Source organism: Larimichthys crocea, chromosome X, assembly GCF_000972845.2.
Source record: "Larimichthys crocea isolate SSNF chromosome X, L_crocea_2.0, whole genome shotgun sequence".
Taxonomy (NCBI): domain Eukaryota; kingdom Metazoa; phylum Chordata; class Actinopteri; family Sciaenidae; genus Larimichthys; species Larimichthys crocea.
Window position 1 is genome coordinate 16,748,461 of NC_040020.1, and position 22,175 is coordinate 16,770,635.

Below are 22,175 nucleotides of genomic sequence, written 5' to 3' on the forward strand. Positions count from 1 at the left end.
CAACAATACAGCTCAGCTCCCATATGGGTCAGACAGAAACAGATTCCATCTGACAGGAATGTCTCACCTTCTAAATGGATGTTACAGTAATAATCAAACAGTTTTAATAAGACATGCAAGGACATAGTAAATAAATAAATAATTTTTTGAATACTGAAGAGCAATCAGAGAAATGTGGTCCACATACATCATTCAGCTTCATTTCCTTTGTCCTTCCTGCCTTTGGTCTGTGCATGTCCATAGATGTTTCCTGTCATGTTATGGGTGTTTCCATCCAAGTCCGAATAAACATTTATCACTTTGAGTTAGCTCATCATATAGAGGTACAAATGGCCCCTAAAGAGATAAACACGTAGTTTTATGCTGTTTAAAATGATCTGTGTACAGCATCTATTGATTCCTAATGTCAAAGTACAGTCACCAAAGAAAAACTATTATCTGGTAAAATATATATAGATAATAAGTATTAATGGTCCACTCTATTATAGGCCAAATGATACTTTCTGGATTGACATCAGAGTTTGAGCTTATTGCTATTATTAACTAAAAGTAGTTAAAATTAGGGTGATGCCATTCATGTGAGTGGGTCTAGTCATTTTGGCTGCTGGAGTGCAGGCTGCAGGGGGCCTTCACCAAAGAATTTTTATCTGTGAGAGCTCTGAGATCTTATTTTCATTCATTAAAAACAATTATTTTTACATGATAACAGTCAGCAAAGAAGATGTTGAGGTTGAGATGTTGTTGAGGCAGTAAAGTCAAATGAACCAAACCACGATGGTTTAAAGTTATTCGTTTGAAACTGGAGATATCTTGCAAGGGTCATCACTGTGCCAGCATGTCACCTGTATGATGTAATTAAAGACAGCATTGACTACATTGTTAAAGCATAACTGACTTCTGTTTCACGTCATATAGTCATGATTGGTCCTTCTACGTGGATGCAGGAAACATAAACAACAAGACACACTCACACACAGTACTTGAGTTCCAGACATCAGGGTTTTTTTTTTGGTTTGTTTAATATGTCTGTTTTCTTGAACAAACATGACACACTGTAGATAAAGTTATCTGTGCTAAAAAAAATATTGCATAAAAACACTACGTAGGCTCAGTGTTGCGCAGTTTTCCTCATCAATGCACACACACAGCCCAACATTCTGTTCAAAAACCATTGACTCAACTAAAATGTACTAAAATGCTTAAATCACACCCGGTCGCAGTTCTACTCTTTTTGATCACACTTGGCACACTAATGTTATCTGTGGCAACAAAAACAGTGGATAAGTAACGTTCAAGGCAATCTATAGAATGCAATCAATCTTGTCACATTAATAGCAATCAATGACACTTGGGCTTAAACTTCTGAAACAATGATATGAGGCAAACGTGACATACAAGTCATCCCATAATTCCAAAGTCAGTTCTTGTCTTTCAGTGCACTGTCAGCTATGATAGCATTCCTTGTTGAAACCAGTGTTGTTGCCCGCTACCACAATCAGTGTAATGTTAAAAATGACAACCAGCTCTTGCCTCCAACAAGTGCCTGTTGAAGCAATAAAACATGTTCAATAGATACAACAGCTCTTTCAGAAAACAGTTAATCTGAGAAAAGAACATGTCCACAGTGTAACCACATGGTTGGCATTTTACAGTGAACAGATGTGGAGCAGTCCCAGGAGGAGAGGGTGTAGAGAGGACTTCTGTGCCCTTTACCGCCCTCAACCTGATGCCCTTTGGGATCCAACTGTCCAACAATGTTTCCCCTTCAAGTGTCCTTCCGTACAATTAAGAACCTCTTGGCACTAGGAGTAGATGGTAATGACCTCCCGGCCTCCTCCACGAACCAACAGGACACGGTCTAGGCCTTCCATCAAGACCTCCAGGAACTCCATATCTGAGAGACATGTTCTGGTTAAGGGCATCCTGTCCATTACAGCAACAAATGCTGGCACTTTCAGATAAATCTACTTTCAAGTGAACTCCATTTGTGGGTGTGAAAACTGCTTCAGACATCGGCACAATATAACTCAAGTGCATTAACAAGTGCTAATTTGGGGCGGTCGGTAGCATAGTGGTTTACGCGGCCGCCCCATGTGTAGAGGCTACAGTCCTCGCTGCAGCCAGCCTCGGTTTGAGTCCCGCATCAGACGGCCTTTGCTGCATGTCATTCCCCCTCTCTCTGCCCCTTTCCTGTCTATCTTCAGCTGTCCTATCGATAAAAAAGACATAAAGGCCAAAAAATATAATCAAAAAAACAAAAAACAAGTGCTAATTTTATGTGACTTTGATGTGACAACATTTTTTAACAGCTAGTCACTACTTGATTTTAAATTTTACACACAAAATACTCAAAACCTGCTTAACCTCAACAAAAGTGAAGTGCTGAGCACAGTAAATATTATAATAATATAATGTATAATATACTGAAATATACTGTATAATAGTCAGGGATCATTTTATATACATGTACTGAGGTCATGAATCTAGATGTATCTAGATGGTTGTATATGTATGTATAGTTTATTTCCAAACATTAAAGGACCACTGTGTAGTTGCTGATTGTAATCCCCTCACTTCACCCTCTCCCTGTGAAGGAGAAAAACATTAAAGTTCCTGTCTATAAAAAACATGGTAAACTCCATGGAAGGGGACCCACAGCAGGTGACTTCAGGTGATTATACACTAATGAAAACATAGGTGTGAATATTATAATCTGTAAATAGCACCCCTTAAATCTGACAAACTAAAGTCTCAATGCTACTTCAAACCTTAAACTTTGCTGACAGATTTATTTAATTTATTCATAAGTGTAGAAGGGCTCACTTCACATACATACTGAGGCTAAAAATACTGGGATCAGTTTATGGTACAAAAATCCCATCATATTTTTAACTATATCCGTGGAGTATTTTTAGTTTTGATAAGAGATCAGGTAAAAAATAAACTACAGAGAATATTCTTCAGTTTCATTAATCTTTTAAACATTCTTTAATGTCACATATTCATTATGAAGCTGAAGTATAACTGCAGACTATCTTAATTCCTCAAAATGTAAGGTGCTACCAAAAGCTGATGGCTCAAGTCAGTGTTAAACCTCGTAACGTGTCAGTTCCTGAGCTTGAAAGGTAAATTAGCATAGCTCCTAAAAATGTCAGACTATTCCTTTAACATTTCTTTGACTTACTGACTAAATGACAGAACAACAGATTGACTAAATGAACGACTGATGAGCTGAAAAAGGATACAGTTCTCATCCCCTTTCTTGTTTTTTGGTGGACCAGGCATGTTGAGCAAGACCAGCTGTGAGTGCTTGGATTTCTTGACCACCACCTCGTTCAGCTTCACAGCTGTGTGCATCCTCCGCACGTTGGACTGGTTGCTACGTTAAAACACAGACATTAATAAGAACACCGGTCATCTTGACGTTCCTTACAGAGTATAAAACCCCAAATGATCGATCGACACGAAGCGAGCACAGACTGATTGGGAATCTGATGATCAACTTCAGTACAAAGACACATACAAGCTGAACATCGTCCAACATGCACCCTGAAGCTCATGCAAACTACAAATGTGATCTACATTACAGATCTACTACACAGCATGCCAACACATTGAGATTATTTTACAACGTGCACATGAGTATTCATGCACATGCAAGCAAAACTTGGAAGGTGAAGTGACTTACAGGTTCTCCCACTCACTAAGGAAAAGAGCAGAAACAAAATATCCAACATCAACACAGATATAAGAGCTGCTCCTCTGAGCTTATCTCACATTTTATTGTCTCAAGATTTTAGTTTAACAGCAATCTGTAATAACAGATTACATCATAAACACAAAGGCAATAGCAAAATTAATGAATGCTCATTAGGGGACAACCCTGGGATGAATGATATGATTGATTAAAGCTGCAGTACGCAACTTTATATTTACAATGTTTCACTATATCCTGATACAACAAACAGGTTCCTCTTGCTCCTCGCAGGGCTCTTAATGATTTTTGGAATAATCCAACCAATCAGAGCCAAGAAAGATAACTGAGTGTCATTCTGAAGTCACCCAATATTTGATGACCTGGACGGTCACCTAGTGTAACCAAAGGTATTTTCATAAAAGTTACATACTACTTTAACTACTTTAAGATGAACTACATATCCTTCTCTAATAGTGCATATATGAATACATGCATATAGTATGTTTGTATGTAATATATGAACACAAAGAACACACATAATACCACAAAGATAAAAGTATAATTCATGAAAAACAATCTACTTATGGATCTACTTACGGTTTCATATTGAACATGTCTTTGACTCCCATGCCTTCTCTGTGTCGGTTCCTCTCCTGGATCAGTTTGTCTTTGGTCCAGGTCATGTGGACACGATCTGGTGCGCCACCGGCCGCTTTGTCATTCATGGCCGAATGAGACGCTGTGTTTCGGTCATGGATCAACTGGGCCTAAAGGACGAACGATAAGAAGACAGTTTGGTGGTCGTAGATTTGATGCCACACCTGCACTCTTTTCTAATTTCTACAGATAAAACATAACATTTACAATTCAATCCAATTAACAGCAAAGGCCTAACTCAAACATGAGTTGAACCAAACTGTATATTAACATCACAAAGATGGACTTTGTTGTGAAAATGTTATTGCTTTACAGTTATGAGGGACATGACCAGAAGAAGACAGATAATGTACATGTAGATATGGTTATTTTTAGTGCAGTCATGTGATGAAGAGGTTTGTGGTGATGGAGGCTACACACAGGCAAAGAACATAGAAGCAAACACGTTATCTTGAAGACACAGCAAACCTCCGGGTCTATTTATGTCATCTGCTTTAAAGACACAGTGAAGTAAATGTGTTATCTCTTGTTATAGAATCTGCATTTTATATTGAAGGTGAAGGTGAAGATGAACAGGCGTCTATATACAACTCCAGAACTCACTAGAGCTCCAACCACTCTGAAATGTTTCGCACCTCTTTGCTCCTTCAACTTCCTTTTCACAGTGACGTGAAATGTTGAGCTGTTATGATAATGAACACAACTGGGAATGAACACACATGATCACTGATGTTTCACCTGGGTGAGACCACACCTATCAACTCAGTGACAAAATTATTAAAAGTTCAAATCATGTGAAATTCATTCATTCAATGCAAATGTGTGTGGATCACTAAAGAGAACCCAAAAAAGCTAAATTGTGTCGCTCTGAACTATAAATATGATCCATAACAGCTTTTAGAATGTCTCAAGGAGTGGATGCAATGGTTAGTAATCTAGTTAGTAGTTAGTAGCAGGCTCATCGACAATAACTGGGACTCTGGTGCACTTTGTCTTCCTCTAGTGGCAGCTTTAGTTCTCTGCGTGTCGGCATGTCTTCAGTACAGAATGGAGGGAAGACAGCAAATACTGGACTTTATATCCCTGAGTTCAGCTTCTGATGACAGCAGCGTCTGAAGTGGTTACAAATGGATGATGAGGCAAGAAAAGGATGGCATGATAAAGAGCATCATGGTTGGCTACCACAAGCTGTTTGGTCGCCACTGCTACCTCTTCCTCTGGTATACAAAAGGCGTTGAAGGAAGGAGCGTCATCCAGCGTCTTCTTCCGCTTTATGGAACCACGTGATACATCTGTGATGCTCTGAATCTGAGCACGTTGTCCAATCACAAAGCCAGATTCAGTGTTCAAAGTGCTGGACATTTTCATACAGTGTGATCTTACAGTTTTATAATTAATAAGTCATTATACTTGTATACAACATTTGATATTTCAGTTTCATCTCGAGACTTTCAGTTTGAGTTTAAGCTTGTATTTAAATTTATTTCTTTGTCTCTTTTTTCCATTTTAAATCTAATGTAGTATATTTTTTGTCTCTTTTTCTTTTAATTTTTCTATTTTGGTCTTTAATTTGATTTATGACCAAAAATATCCACTCTAGAATGTCGTATAGTGCAGTGCTAATGTCATTTCATGTTTGTGTAATGACAAGTGAGTCAGTTAACAGTCTTTAAGAAGCGCATGTTCTCATGTTATAGTGTGATGGTACCTCTCTCTCCCTCTCAGTGCGCGACAGCTGCATCTGTTTGAGCATCTGAGACCTCTGCTCCATCACCAGGGTCTTCTCATAGGTGAAGGCCGAGATGTCACTGTCGTGCTAGAGGGATAGAACATTTGTCACCTGAATGAACCATCATGGGATGCAAATATGAGAGTTAGAGAAATGTCACAATATCTCAATGAAAGTCGTACCATCTCCACCACCTCCACCTCTGCATCCAGGCGTAAATGGTAGAGAAACATCTGGAGGTCTTTCTTCATCTGGATGGAGTTGTCGTCCATTTGGGCCACAGTGAAGATTCTCATTTTACACTTCTTCCACACCTATAGATGAAGGACATGTATCGGTATCAGCTGATGGTTATTTATATGGCAAGCTACTGTCTGATTTTTTTACTTATGTTTTTGCTTCAATTTGATTATTAATATTGAATCTATTAGAGTCTAAACATGTTTCCCTTTATAATACTTGTTATTTATCCCATAACCCATGAAATAAAAGAAAGTAACAAGTCAGAGAACAAACACACACACACACGGACACACACACGCACCCACACACACACACACAAACACACACACACACACACACAAACACACACACACATACAAGCACACACACACATACAAGCACACACACACATACAAGCACACACACACACACACACACACACACACACACACACACACACACACACACACACACCTTGTGCTGACTCAGTAAAAATGGCAGCAGCATGAGCAGTCCACCATCATGTACGATCCACCACACATCGATGCTTCCCTCCTTCAGACGCTCGTGGTTTTCGGGGAAATGGTCGATGTTCTTAGCAACCAGCAGAGCCTGATGGGCTGCCGTCGTCTCTCTCACTGTTTCTGCAGAGAGACATGAAGAGAGGGAGAGTCATGGAGGGGAGTGCAGCCATCCCTCCGCTGCCCCCCACTCTTTCCTCTGTCAGTCTTGTCACAACACCTTTATGTCTTCAAACCCAAACCCAAACCCAAATAGAAATATTGGACACTTTACGCTTATAAACTTATGAAATTAATTATTTAAAGGGTATACTGGAGACATCAATTGTGTGTTTGTCGCATACTTCCTTCAGACCCTCATGTGCCGTTTACCTATGAAGTTCCTCCTCGCTGAGGTGTCCCGGGCCTGTTCCCATCGTGTCGGCCAGGCCATCAGCACAGCGTTGTGTTTCATTCCTCCCAGTCCTGCTGACTGGATGAGCAGGGAGAAACCATCTCGTAGGTTGGACGACACCACCACATGGGAGAAACCTTTCATCCGCTCTGCAGCCATGGCTGCTTTCAAGTTCTGCAGGGAACAAGTGGAGTGAAGAGAAGGATGATGTTTCACATCACGATGAACTGTGCACGATATTTTGTGGTTCTGTATTTCAAATGTTGGCAGCCTTTTTTTTTTACTAACACTGTCTGCACCCAAGTAACCAAAGAACATCTATTAATGCAACCTTTAGTATTAGACAGCTTGTGTGATTTAAGAAAAAATACATTATTCCAAATTGTAAACTGACCACATCAGTTATTTCATCTTATGTGGACTGCATTAGTCTGCACAATAGCTCCAATATTATTGGCTGTATTTTTTATTTTATTTTATATTTAAGCACTATTTGCAGAAGTTTGTGTCTATAATGTATTATAATGCATTATAGACATACTAATAATGTGTAATACTGTGCTCATAACAATGTATAATTAAATAAATACTTTTCCTGTTTACTTTCCTGTTTACAGTTACAAAACTAGAATCATAAAACATTAAAAAGCATTTTATAAGGTTTCATGAGGCCAATATCATCATACTTTATAATATATAATATTTTGTATAATGTCAGTGACATTTGTTTTGGCAAGGATCATACTGTGTATTTCAATACAATAGTATATATCAGAAAACAATCGTATACAGTATACAGCATTATAATCATTTTATAATATAAAATATTAAGTATTATGATACTTGATGTTATAAGTTTCTAAGAGTATCTATATCACTATAAGCACAATATAACATAAGTATGTCTATAATGCATTACAGACATAGGTGTCATGTGTTAATATGTTAGAAAATAAATGCATGCTTCATTTGGTTGTACATACACCCAGTGGCCTTATGTGACCTATATGTATATCTATGACCTCATTGTTACCAAAAGCTGAATGCCATATTGAATTGCAACAGATTGTACAGGAGTACTTAAAAAAATGGCCACTGAGTGTATGAGCTTAATATGTAAATAACCAGTCTAATTAATATAATCTTATCTGTTACATGGGGAATAGCTTTTAACACTGGGTAACACACATAAATAAAGTTTCCTACTGGGCTTCTCCAAACTGGACCAAACTCGATGTTAAGTGAAAAGTTAAAAGTTAGCATGTCATGAACTCCCACAGTCTGCTGGACTGAATATTTTAAATGATCTGTATTAAGGAATTGGTAGCTGTACTCTGAGTCTGACCTACACAGCAGACCTAAGGCATGAACCCTGAGAAACAATGCAGAGGGACTAAAGAGGCAAAGAACATGACTGACAAACCTGCTCTGCAGTCTTAGCATCATTCCGTCTGGTCATGTAGGTTCCCTCCAGGACTGAACACACGATGGTCAGTCCCTTTCCTGCTTTGAGCTGCGTAGTGAAGGACATGAGACGAGGGTGTTTCACCGCCAGGTCTGAGTTCAACTTACACATCACCAAGAGCTGAGGCCTGAACAGAACAGGGAGAGAAAATGTTAGGAGGTCATTACAGAATATACACACACAATATTTCTGCTGCTGACTTTATTTTGATGATTTCTATAGAAATGCAAATCGTGTCTGACAATGTTACACTGCAATGCTAAATTGGTGCCATTTTTTCCCCTCTGACCGCATGTTTGGATTTATTTTCCAAAGATTTTTAGAAAAAAAAATTTCATGTGATTTTTAATGAAAAATGCAAACTTGACGTGACGAAATCCCACAAATAATACTTCAAGTTTTGTCTGCAAATCCCCCTGGCCTCACTATTATTAAAGCAAATCACAGCATGGCTCAGGACTATACTTGTGATGCTCCATTTCAGGGCTTCAGTCACAGACACTCACTCACCTCCAGTTTTTGGTGTGTAGTGGTGCTTCCTCCAGCCGGATAAGAGCATAGCGTGCTGCATTTAAGGACAAACCTCTGATCCCATCTCCCCATTCCTTCACCGCCCTGCAACCAAAAGGTCCAAACAGGAAGGAAATGTTTGTCCAAATGTAAATGTTTAAAAACAGTTATTCAAATGTTTTACTCCCAGTGAGTTTGACATCTACATTTGCAAGCGAGGGAAAAATCTAATCTCTTGTTGTTTTCTGCTGGGACACTAAAAAAATAATGCTGGTTGTGTACAGCTTCTTTAAATCAAGTGTGAAGTAATCTAATCATCATCACAAACAAAACCATATTGCAGTTTTACACACAAATGAACAGGCTAGTTTAGAAAACCCCAGACTCACCCTCTGTACTCAATGTACTTGTAGATACAGCCAGCTATCACCATGGCAACCAGAGCATAGTACCAGGAGCAGACGAACATGAGAGAGAGGCACAGACTCATCCCTAAGAAGGACAGGGTCCTTGAGGACACACATAGGGTACATAATATAATTTTTTAATTATTTTAATCACAGCTTTAAAATCTTACAATCAAATCTGTAGGATTTATTCTGTTGCAGAGTTTAACTGCAGCTGTTTTTACCAGTGATAGAACTTGAAGCGAGGTCTCCAGTTGGGGGTGCGGAGCAAAGTTTGAACAGCACAGGCCAGATTGACGAACAGATAGCACATGAGGAAAAACCTGAGCAGACAGCAGAAAAGATCATTGAAAGAGAGGAAGAAATCATATTAAATGCACATGACTTTGGCTGAAACAGTAATGCAGACAGAAAGCATTTTTTTTTATTTATTTTTTTCTACACATACAAGGAGAGGATGGGGGCCACAGCATCCAAAGAACCGATGAGGATTCCTATCTCACAGATCCCTACTGTCAGTAACAGAGCCCAGGTGGGCTCACCGTTAGCCTTCCCATGACCAAAGACCTGAGAAGGTGCACAAATACAAACATGTTATCATCAAGTCAAACAGTACAGTAGCTTTCGGGGCGGAGTAGTCGAACGTAGATCCACTGAGCATTCAGCACAGAGCACATCGTCAAGTTGATAAAATAAATATTAAATTGCGTATTGTTTGATTTGTAGTGCGTACTAAACCAAAACCACTGTATCGAATGGTTTCTGTACAGCTTACAAGTTTTCCATATCAGATTTATCAAGCTATCTTAGCATCATCTACAGCCTGAAAATACAGCCTGATCCACTTCATTCGTGGGTAAGAGTCATTCACAAACATCACTCCTAAGACACAACGTATAGGTACATAATGTAGAGGCCTCTAAAGGGTCAGATATTAATGTTGGACCAGTAAAGTATGAATATGTTTTCTTGTTTGTTGACTAATGATCATTTGGCAAATACCTTATACTGTAGATGTATTGAGTATGACCTTTTGTGCACATAGAGTAGATGTGTCAATACTAAAGAAGTTGTCCTCTCTGGCTCGTCTATATGTCCTTAGAATAGTGACGCAGCATCATGTCATAACATGTGTATTGATAAATCCTCTATTGTCTTTGATCAAATTTCAATAAATCTTTTAGCAGAAGACATCTTGTGCACTTTGTCTCCACTAACTGAACTGATCAACCATGAATAGAATTATCCACAACAGTAACACGCAAAAAAACAACGATCTTTCTAACACTGACCTGTAAGAATGGGACGATGCCATCCCGAGCAATGGCCTGCAACAGCCGAGGGGCACCAGTGAGGCTCTGAAGCCCTGCCCCACAGCAGGAGAAAAATGAGCCAATCACAATCACCCAGGGCGAAGGCCAGGCTAGAATACCAATTACTGGGTTCTTCTTTACTGAGTAACCTAACCTGAAACAAACAGAAGAGAGCATGCAGTTATATCGGCTTACAATAACTAGACATGTCATTTTCTTTTCCATACCTATGCACAGCACTGGAAAAACTGAACAATTCACCTTCCAATGGATATTACCACAACGGGTTATTAATCCTTCTCCATCTATTATAACTTCATTTTATTTCACCAACATTGATTCTGTCCCTAAAAGCATCTATAACAAGCTGTGTTATACCACCATTTATTCCTCTACAAAGTTACAGTGTGTACAAAGTCAATTCAAAACAGACTCACTTGTCTCTCAGCACCACCCCTTCAATACAGGCTCCAAACATGACCACGCAGGAGATGTCTAAGCACCAAGTTAAGATGTCTGACCATGAAGGCACTGTGTGATTTGCTTTGCACGGACAGACTGGTCTGTGCTGTTATAACACACATGAATACAAATATATTGGCTTATGTTGTATATACTGTGTCAGCGGAAAGAGTTTCGAGGATACAGATGAAGGAGGTCGTGAGGATAGCCATTATGGTTCCTATTGGGATGGACCTCTGTGCATCTCTGAGATCACCAGACCTATTAGAACCAGCCATTATACCTAAAATAAAATACACACAAACACACACACACACACAATGTAAAAGTTAGAGTTAGTTGGACATGACGTCTTCAGATACTTAGGTAAAAGTATCAATACCACAGTGTGAAAATACTTTATTACATGTAAAAGTCATGGATTTAATATTTCACTTTAACACTGTGAAACTTTTCTAACAAAGAATAACAGGTTCAAAGTACGGTACGAAGTACGTAACACTTTACAGCACTAAGTCACACACCACCTGCTATTTGACTGATTTTGGTGAAACTGGTCCGCATCAACTCTCAGTGAGTTTCCTGATGGACAGTGAAGTAAACTGCTGCCAACTGTAGCTGCTGTTAGCTAATGTTAGCTCAGTCTGTTAGCCAGGCTGTCAGACTGTAAGCTCAAAGAACTGAGGGGAGTGTGCCACAGGCGTTTTTGACCACAAGCATGTGGCAAGCAGGCAAAGTACGAGGCTCAGCAGCCTCTATGGATATAATGACGCTGACATTGATAGAAGAAGCTAAGAAGGCAAAAGGAGAAAGTGACCGAACCACTAGACAAGAGTAAATCTGGGACTGGCTTTTAGTCAGTGGCGAGAGCTTGGTGAAATAAAAGGACCTAAACAAGATTTGGTTTGTGGCCCCAGAAAACTTCTTAACCATAGTAATTCACGGTGCCAGAGCGGAGGTAGAGACGCTGTGCTGCTGCCAGAAATGCCACAGAATGAAGCCGTTTTCTCAGACGTGTTCTCACAAAACTTGACAAACCACGTCTTAATATGAGCTGGTCAGTCAAAAACTAATTTATAACTGACGGACAAGTGGTGTGAGAGCATGTGAAAAGGATTAACTGTGTGAGTGCTGCGGTCATTGCATAAAGGTTGGCAGTGCCTGAGCGAGTCAGTCAACTTAACACTGTACAAAGTGAGGAGTGAGCAACATCAGTCCAAGTTTATGTGTGGCGCCCCCAGCAGTTGTGGCCCTAAGCAACCGCATAGTCCGCTTATGCCAGTGACCAGCCCTGCACTTGCTTCAAGTCTTTAATGTAGCAAAAGCACAAGCAGTCATTATGCAGAACATATCTTTGTAAAAATTATTTTCTTTATTAAAACTTTAAATTTATCAAAGGAATTTTTCACCTTTTTTTTATTTTTTATTTTTTACTTTAACTTCAATGACTCAACAACATGCACAAATAAGTTGATTAAATCCAAAATGTTTTGTAACTCAAGCAATAGTACAATTGTACAAAAGTATAGGAATGACATAGAAATACTATAGTCAAGTCAAGGACCTCAAATTAAGTAAGTACAGTACTAAGTAAATAAATACATAATAATAATAATAATAATAATAATAATAATAATAATAATAATAATAATAATAATAAATAAATAAATAAAATAGTGTCAATATACAAGATATAGTATATATAACATATTGTTTGGTGTTTGGTGGAGTAATTATCTACCTGTGACAGAAGGGAAGTAAATTCCCACCAGCAGAGTGAAGTAGGTGGTGATGTCATTAATGACGTAGTGCTCATTAGTGTTAGTAGTAGTGGGCGTTTCCTGGACTTGGACTGAAGGTTGGCTTTTCTTCTCTATGAATGTACCAACTGGACCATAGTCGCCCCACAGGTTGTCTAACGGGAAGACAGACAGAGGAAAGCTCCATCAGCTGGACATACATCAGGAGGCACTGAATATCACACGGACCAACCTATGAGTGAAAGGAAAGCTCAGGATCCTTCTCACCTTTGATAACTCCACTCAGCAGCCCAGGTATGGCCTTCATCTCCGTCAGGTTGTTCAAGATGAAGTAATCATCGCAGGTTGCATTGGGATATGTACTGTCACAGAAGATGCTCCATAGCTCAGTGTTCACAGTGTGGTTTTTCACAAACTCCGTCTTTGCGCACGTTTCAAACTTCTCATTCTTTAGAGATCGGTTCCCTAACAGACACACACTGCAGGGAATAAATTGAAATTAATAAAGTGGAATGGAGTTAGATAAAAAGCCACTGCAGCTGTAGCAACAGACAAAGGTCTGTCATCCTTTGACTACAGTCATTATCACAGCTACAGTCAGTCTCAATCAGCTACTGCAGCAGTCAATGAGTTAACTAGTTCTGCATCACAATATGTCATAATACAGCTTAGTATTTCTTCATGTGTCAGTGGAAATGCAAAACATGGTGCAACATAACACAAAAGAATTTCAAAAAGAAAACAGGAAGAGCTAAAAGCTAATTCAACAATTTAGCAATAATAAAGACAGGACTCAAGTTGTAGTACTTTCTACTTCTTTTTTACATCCCCCAAATTATTCCACATTTTTAAAATAAAGCTAGCTGAAGTCACAGTTTGGTTAGGTTTACAACACCAAAAACCACTTGGTTAGGTTTAGGAAAAGACTACTTGACAACATTAATGCTGACTATTTTTTGACCAATCCACCAAACCCATCTCCCACAAAAGCAGATTGTGTCTCTCTTTATACTGCTGCTGGTACTGCAACCTTATACAAGATAGACTTTTCACGTCTAAGCAAGGGAAAATGTGACGCTGGCATGGTATCCTCTAGTGGACCTTCAGGTGCAACTTTTGCATCAATATCAGGCATGGGAGGAGTCCAGTTCTGCATTCTTTTGATAGTCAGTGCTTGGAATGGTTATTTAGCTCTTAGTGACTCACTTAAACTCCGGTGGCTCAATCATTGTCTTGACGACTCCTGCATAAGTAGCCAAGATTGAGAGAATCACCCAGGCCAGAAACACCAGAGCCAGTTTGTTCACATACCTGCAGAAACAAGAGGAGTAAATGTAGTATCTGTGCTGGGGTTTTTGTGTGTGACTGTTTGTGTGTGTAGATACTTACTTCACACCTACAAACACTACCAGTGCCATCAGGACCAGGCAGCATGTGCCATAGACACGCATGTCGTTGGGCGTTGCTTCTTGTCCACCAAACAGAATTGCTGTTGGGACAATGTATGTCTGGTGGAGGGGAGACAGTAAAGAGAGAGTGAATGTGTTATTTCAGCAGAAGTGACCACTGATTTAATGTAGCTGACCTGGTGGTTACATACCAGCAGAATCTCTATAATGCCCAGTATGTACATGGATCCAGCAAACGTGGTTCCGAGGTAGAAGCAGAGACCCACTGCTCCTCCAAACTCTGGACCCAGTGATCTGGAGATCATGTAGTACGAGCCACCGGCTTTTAAGAAATGAAATTCTGGTTAGACTACCACCAAATGTATTTCTTCTGTAGAAGTTTGAATTTTTATTTTTACATCATAACATTATTTATCACAAAGTAGTACGTCTAAAAATGTTAGGGTTAGTGTGCTTAAAGTGCATTAGCGTCTCTCATTTGAATAATTTCAGTGCAGACTATAGGTAAAAATATTGCATGATCAACAAGTTTGAAAAAATAAACAGCAGAAATACACTATATGGACAAAACTATTTGGCCACAGGGGATTGGCTCATTTGGTAAAGTATTCGCCCCATGGCTTAGCAGCGGCCCAAAGTTCAAATCCGACCTGCGGCCCTTTACTGCATGTCGTTCCCCATCTCTATCTCTCTCTCAGCTGTCTCTGGCAAAAACTAAAAAAGCTTGAAAAAGGCCAAAAGGCTAAAAAAGTATTTGGCCACACCTGTCTTGTTGGAGTAGGGATAATAGTATGGGGCTGTGCTTTAGGCTAGGCCCCTTATTTCCAGTAAAGGGCTATATTAATGCTTCAGCATTAATATACACTATGCTTCCAACTTTGTGGCAACAGTTTGTGGAAGGCCCTTTTCTGTTCCAACATGTAACAATGGGGGACCAACTCCATATTAAAGTATATGTATTTGAATATAATGTCCCTGCTGGTATATCCTCAGGTGTCTGAATACTTTTGTCCATATAGTGTATGTTTTCGTATGATCTCATCCTCTCAGAACCTCCCAGATTATTTTCTGAGTCTGCTGCTTGACACAACAACTACCATATCATTTGAAATATTAAAATAAAAGACTGTGTACTTATTTTTCCAATAATTAATACAAAATGATGTCATTTTTCTTACAAATCATCCTAAGAAATTACAGGTCCATAAAAATAAGGCATCTCTAAATGTGCTTTAAATTTTCATTCACCACAGAAATGCTGTTGAACAGTAATAATACCATAATAAATGTAGAGAAGGTCACATGAAGCTGTTGATTATTGTGAATAACTTTGTATTCTTTCATATTCTGACAGAATGAATCTCCATCGAAGTGGAGAAACCACCACATTTGAATTGTGTGAGTAGAAAGAAAAAAAACGAGTGCAACATTTCCTGATGTGGCTACCTGGGACAACTCCATTGGTTGCTATGGCGCTCATCGATATGGCTGTGAGTAGAGTCTGCGTGGAGAGAAAGAGGACATGTTTAAAAAAAACAACAGCAACCCATCATGGTTTGGATTTCTGGTTTGGTATTTCCTGTTTTATGTTGAAAGAGTCTTTCTTCAGGTGTCTTGTGTTACTTTACTTCCTGTCTTTGTACCTGGAGATACCGGTAATTTTTTATGAGATCCCAAACTACACTCATCTCTCTATCTATCAAGGCCAGGTTGGAGATCAGGATTCAGTAACAGAGGTGTAACCCTAACCCTCGTCATTCTCTGTCATCTCTTTGGTCTGACAGGGTGGGTGGGTATATACACTGGAGGGTGGGTGCTCTGTGCAGATCATCACGCATCACATGAGTGCTGAACAAACTTTTGAGACAGTGAGCTCTCTGTTTGGCCACGTGAAGCTGCTGATGTACAAACCACGGCTGTAAATATGATGAATTTTCTGCTTGCTTCGCCGACCCTCCTCTGAGCTCAGGCGTGTCATTAATCAACACCATGAATCCATAGAGGGACGTGTTGATTTGTCTGCAGTGTCATAAATCTTGGAGTCAGTCTCAGACATGTCGTTGTTCCGTTTCCACTTAATTGTCAGCAGGAAGTCAATGTGTCAAGCTGTTGGATTCACTAATGACTCACACAGATGCAGCACATGGAGACGATGGCGAAGGATCCAAGGATTCCTGCTGTGCCGACGATCCAGGTGAGACGCAGAAAGAGAATCACGCCCAGGATGTTCTGCATGCAGGGCAGGTAAACTCCAATGAAGGTTCCCATCTGAGGAACCTGGGGATGGATAAACACACACACACACACACACACACACACACACACACACACACACACACACACACACACACACACACACACACACAGGTGAGAATCAGACAAGAGGAAAGGAAAGCAGGGGACAAAACATCCAGTACATCATATCTCCTTTTCAAATGTGTAAGACGTTGAACCTACAACATGTTTGTTGATAATGACAAAAAGTCATGGCGGAAAGCAACAAATGGTGCCTAACCTGAACCCAGGATGTTTCAGTGGACTACACCAGACCACTAGAGACCGGGACACCTGAAATATAGCCTTGAAGTCACATATACGAGATCTCATCTAGAATAGCTTTTATTTGGAGCAGTAAATCATGAAGGGTTAAATATAGCTCCAGCATGGTTGGAGCTTTTCTTCATTCCCTTCATATTAAAATACTAAATGTCATTTTTCAGTGCACATCTTATTTAATGTTATAAAGCTCATAAATAATAACTATGGCAACTTAACCTGGCATGCAACAATTTAAATCTGTTGCTAAATCTAGCTGTGATTTCCAAGTTTCACAATGACGCATTTCATTTTTATGAAGTGATCTGTGATAGCTTCTTTCAAATTGATGAAATCTTAAAGATCCCCTCCTGATATGTTTTAAAATATATAGAAAAAATGTATATTTCCATGGTTTTCCCTCAGCATATCCTATAAATGTGTAAATTTTTCTCACTTCAAAAGTTTAACATCTAGACATAAAATGTCTCCTGCTCGGTGCATGTTTGCAGAAAGTGTGCAAGTTGCATTCTGAACCGCGATTGGCTCCAAACTAATTGTGATGTCACAAAATCAGTCATTCCGCGTTCGACTGAGATGTCAAGGTGAGCACAGAGAAACTCTCCTTCTTCAGTAGATGAAGCTGGAAACAGTCCAAACATCCAGGTGAAGGAACAATAAGCAAAATACATTTTCAGATTTATAGACTTACAAAAATGATTTTCCAGTTTTAGTGGATGTGCCTAAAAAGAGTCCAAATAGGCAGATGTCTTTACAGGATATTCAGGTAAAATATATGATCCATGCAACAGCTTTAGGTGTAAAGCTAAACCTCAACATTACCCTCTGTAATATGCATCAGACTGCACACTGTACAGATTTACCTCTACTAGTCACCAAAAACCAAAAGTACATACCATTTTCCGAGCTACAAACACTTTCTCCTGTGCTTTTTCCACTGTACTCAGTTGTCTGTCTAAATACAGTGAAGTGGCTGATGTTGATTTCCAGATCTCCCACATCTTCTCTCATGTGTTAACTCTCTTGTCTGGTTTTCTCCCCCTCACTCTCTCTGCATAATCCGTCTTGTTCTCTTCAGTCTCAAGCTTCAGATCTACTCTTCAGGAAAAAAAACACAGCTATCATTCAGGGGGCGGGTTTCAGTAAAACATCATCAGTGCCTCTAAGCTACAATCCAAGTCCTCCTGTGTGTCCAGCCAAAGACTTTGGATTAAATTAATGTTGTAACTGGAGCATATTGTCCTTAATTTTATTTAGTTTCATTCATTTAAATCCCTATTGTCAGCTGCATGTAGAGTTAGTCTTATGCAGACTCTGTATATTTAAATAAACTCTCTAGAAGATAGATATCACCATGAAACTTATCTAGTTCATTACATTAGTTTTTTTTGTATTACATGTTTCTGAAGGTTGATGTTTAAATATGCAAATAAGGCTTTATCTTATGCCAACTTTTGGTGAAATCTACAAACACAAATAGACAAAGTGTTGTAAAATAAACACTTTAATGTGTATTTGGGGCATTTTCTTTTCACTGGTGTGAAAAAATACAGCACAAAATCTAAAAGTGACCAGTTATGTATCTGCTAACCTGCAACCAAACATTTCCTGCTGCTCCTCCTTCATATTAAAAGCATGAAACATGAGTTGACTTTTATTATGAAGTAGTCTCAGGTAATAGAATGTGTTTGCGTGACTCATGTCACATAAGATTGCTTGGAAAAAGGTAAATTACTGACTGACTTCTTTATTGAAACAACCATAGGTGTGCGGCTCTCAGAATTCTGGGACTTGTAGTATTTAAACTGCTAAGCGGCCGCCCCGTGTGTAGAGGCTATAGTCCTCGCTGCAGCTGGCCCCGGTTCGAATCCCGCATCAGACGGCCATTTACTGCATGTCATTCCCCCTGCTTCCTGTCTATCTTCAGCTGTACTATCATTAAAGGCATAAAAGGCCAAAAAAATAATCCAAAGAAAATGTTCCTATGCACAGGAATTGTATTTCTAGCAGTGAGGAGAGAATGAAAAGGGCACCAGATACAAGTAATTCACATTTCATCTGCTCAACTTTTGTAAATCTCCATAGGCCAGAGGTTTGCAACGTGGGAGGTGAGCCTCCCCAGGAGGCTCCAAACAGTTTCAGGGGAGGCTCAGTGAGTGGAATGAATAAATATTACATTACTTATCAAAAGAAGATCACATAGAACCGCTGTGTTTGACTTGGTTAAAGACATTGTTCATTAATTGAGTTTCCCACAGTCAGAAACTAAATATATGTAATACATTTTTATTTTTACGATAGACCTTTTAATGTATTTGGTGCAGTCAAGCACAAATATTAGGCTATCTAGTTTCGATTGCTGAGAGTCTGTGGGATCAAATAACATAATCATGAGGAATTTTTGTCTGGGGGGAGAGCCACAGTGTGAAAACCCCCTGCCATAGGCACATATTTCAAAAATATAGCACTTTGTTCCATGTGAAATACATTTTAAAGCATGTGAGATAAAAGCTTAGCGACCACACTGCCGCTATTCTACGAGGCGACAGTCTACTGTCCTTTGTCCTACATCAAAATTCTGCAGTCCATGCATTGACAATGTTCAAGAGTCTTCTAAAAGGAATAAAGAAGAACTGCACCTGATCACAAAGCACAAAAATAAGACATGACGTGTTCATCTTTGAGCTTTTGAGTTGCTTGTAGGTGGCTTGTAGCTTTTGAGTTGCTTGTAGGTGGACAGTTTTAACTTCAGGCAGCGCCAGGCTAGCAGTTTTCTGTCTTTATTAGAGGAAACTGGCTCCTGGATTCCACCTATTTCCAGTCTTTACTCTGTGCTAAGCTAACTGGCTTCCAGCTGTAGCTTCATATTTTTTAGACAAACATGAGTGTGCTGCCAATCTTGTCATCTAATCCTGGAGAAGAAAGTGAATATGAGTATTACCCAAAATTTAAGCCCGACAATAAAGAGACATTGTTTTACAGAGCTCTGATGATACATGGAGACAGTCCATTTATTCCCACACACCACAGACCAGATGATATTCAAATTATACACAACTCACCCAGTATTCTAATATAGTACATCACCCCAGACTGGAAAGACGGGGTTGCCATGTGTGGTGTTAATTTTGACATGCAGCTCTGTTGTGTGTGTCAGTTTGAACATTATCAGCAGCAGGTCTTCCAGCTGGCACTAAAAAGAAGAAACACCTCAACTTCCAACCTCCACCTGGCGCTAAAACACAACCTCCCACACCACAGACATACTTCTCTATGAGGGCTGAGGGGAAGTTAACCGGCCAGACTGAACCGCTGTTAGATGCTGCACTTTGTATTGGAGTAGACGAAAAGTGTCCTTTCCTGATCACGACCTTAACATGAACCTAGTCAAGCGTTTGTGATATCGGGTCTTTTTCCCAGGGCCAGCAGGTTATTTAAAACACATACCAGGCTGAGGACAAAGGAGATGGGACTGATCTGGTGACTTTGTTTACAGGCTGATAACAACTGCAGTTATCAAGGTACTATCAAAGAAACAATATTAGGACGCTTGAAAATGGGTGAAATGTGAGCAACACTGCTGTTGTATGGCCCACAGAAGGTGCTATGCATTAATCTTTACATAGTAATGTATTAGATGTTTGGATGCACTGCTTTCTGAAAGATCATCGGCTCAGATAATTTAACATGGATAAGTCCCTGACCCATTTCAATCTCTCAAAATCTCTCGTTCTGTTGTATATGCAGTAAACTATTCTGCCCCTGCCTATCTCAGCGTCTTACTAAAGGCTCACGTCCCGACCAGGGCGCTACGCTCCGCTCATACAAACCGGCTAGTTGTACCCTCGCCTCTCGCAAAGCGAGGTCACTCTAAACTCTTCTCTGTAGTCGTCCCCAAATGGTGGAATGACCTACCAACGGCTACAAGAACAGCAACATCCCTTTCGACCTTTAAAAAACTTGTAAAAACCTTTCTGTTTCGAGAATGCTTCCCTGCCTAACAAAACTAACAAAACTAACAACTACTCTGTGCTCCTTTACACCTTTCTCAGCTTATGTCATCCTCTGTAAGTCGCTTTGGATAAAAGCATCTGCTAAATGCAATCTAATGTAATGTATTGTAATGTAACTATTCACATGGTTTCATCATCAAAGAAGAACTCTTTGATGATTAGGACTCAGCGGCATCCTGACAGCAGCTGCTGTCAGCTGCTCAACCTCTACTGAACCAGCACGGCATAGATGTGTCCAGTGTTAATAGCTGGGACACAGCCATGCACTGAGTAAGGTCTCAGAAAAAAGAGAAGAATTTGAGAGAGAATGTTGTGTAATACAGAATTGTTTAAGGTTAAATGACTGTTTCTGGGGTTTTGGGCTGCTTATTGGACAGAAACAGTTAAATCTGACCTTGGGAAAACAGTACTTGAGAAACAATATAGAAAGCTAATCAATTATGAAGATTCTTGTCCTTTATAAAATAAGGACCAGATGTCAATTTTTGCAAGTTCTGGAAATAAATATTTCTCTCAGATTTTGTTCTTTGTTTTAAACCTACAGTGCATTATTGAGACAGTAATGTTTGTTTCTAGTTTCAAGATAAATATTTCGACTTCATTTTCTATGCTGATGGATCCTTAAGATGACAAGAAATCTTCCAGATTTGGTTTCTACAGCAAGTATACTAAGACGTAAATACTAACAAATAAGTACTAAAAATCATCTTGGCTCAAAACTTGAATCCGTTATTTCCATTATCAAAATTTTCACCGGCTCAAAATAAAGATGTCCGTACCATGACAGCGACCCTCCTGACTCCGTCCTCGGCCTCCTCATGCTCACGAACACCCTGGGGCAGGTTGGTGTAAGTGGCTAGCTTGTTGAGAAGTGATGATACCATGGGGGTACTATCCATTTCCTCCTGCAGAGAGACAGAGTGAAATGAATGAATGATGTCAAGCAACCACACAAGCCGGCGCACATGGAAACATATTACTTCGACTGTCTTTGATTTTCTTAATTAATGGAAATCTAATGATTTTCTAATTTGTTGAATTCAATTTTGCCCCACATGTG

At 39.5% G+C, this 22,175-nt stretch overlaps 1 protein-coding gene across 6 annotated transcripts in view; it reads right to left on the reverse strand.

Moving 5' to 3' along the window:
- Positions 1–1,000: 1,000 nt before the first annotated feature.
- LOC104929170 (solute carrier family 12 member 7) overlaps positions 1,001–22,175 on the reverse strand; it is a 30,531-nt gene continuing 9,356 nt past the window's right edge. For 2 of the 6 annotated variants that reach the window (XM_010743618.3, XM_010743617.3), the window contains 25 exons: positions 21,895–22,020; positions 16,677–16,823; positions 15,993–16,047; positions 14,738–14,868; positions 14,527–14,645; positions 14,344–14,448; positions 13,405–13,616; positions 13,119–13,292; positions 11,562–11,660; positions 11,353–11,410; positions 10,895–11,069; positions 10,051–10,169; positions 9,827–9,925; positions 9,585–9,704; positions 9,196–9,300; positions 8,644–8,812; positions 7,199–7,394; positions 6,780–6,949; positions 6,266–6,397; positions 6,063–6,170; positions 5,537–5,662; positions 4,295–4,464; positions 3,689–3,703; positions 3,246–3,379; positions 1,001–1,894 (listed from right to left, as the gene is read on the reverse strand). In XM_010743618.3, the coding sequence (XP_010741920.1) occupies positions 1,803–1,894; positions 3,246–3,379; positions 3,689–3,703; positions 4,295–4,464; positions 5,537–5,662; positions 6,063–6,170; positions 6,266–6,397; positions 6,780–6,949; positions 7,199–7,394; positions 8,644–8,812; positions 9,196–9,300; positions 9,585–9,704; positions 9,827–9,925; positions 10,051–10,169; positions 10,895–11,069; positions 11,353–11,410; positions 11,562–11,660; positions 13,119–13,292; positions 13,405–13,616; positions 14,344–14,448; positions 14,527–14,645; positions 14,738–14,868; positions 15,993–16,047; positions 16,677–16,823; positions 21,895–22,020 (3,156 nt within the window). In that variant the 3' untranslated portion in view covers positions 1,001–1,802. The remainder of the gene's footprint in view (positions 1,895–3,245; positions 3,380–3,688; positions 3,704–4,294; positions 4,465–5,536; positions 5,663–6,062; positions 6,171–6,265; positions 6,398–6,779; positions 6,950–7,198; positions 7,395–8,643; positions 8,813–9,195; positions 9,301–9,584; positions 9,705–9,826; positions 9,926–10,050; positions 10,170–10,894; positions 11,070–11,352; positions 11,411–11,561; positions 11,661–13,118; positions 13,293–13,404; positions 13,617–14,343; positions 14,449–14,526; positions 14,646–14,737; positions 14,869–15,992; positions 16,048–16,676; positions 16,824–21,894; positions 22,021–22,175) is intronic. The other 4 variants (XM_010743620.3, XM_027283435.1, XM_010743621.3 and 1 more) reach the window with 4 other exon arrangements.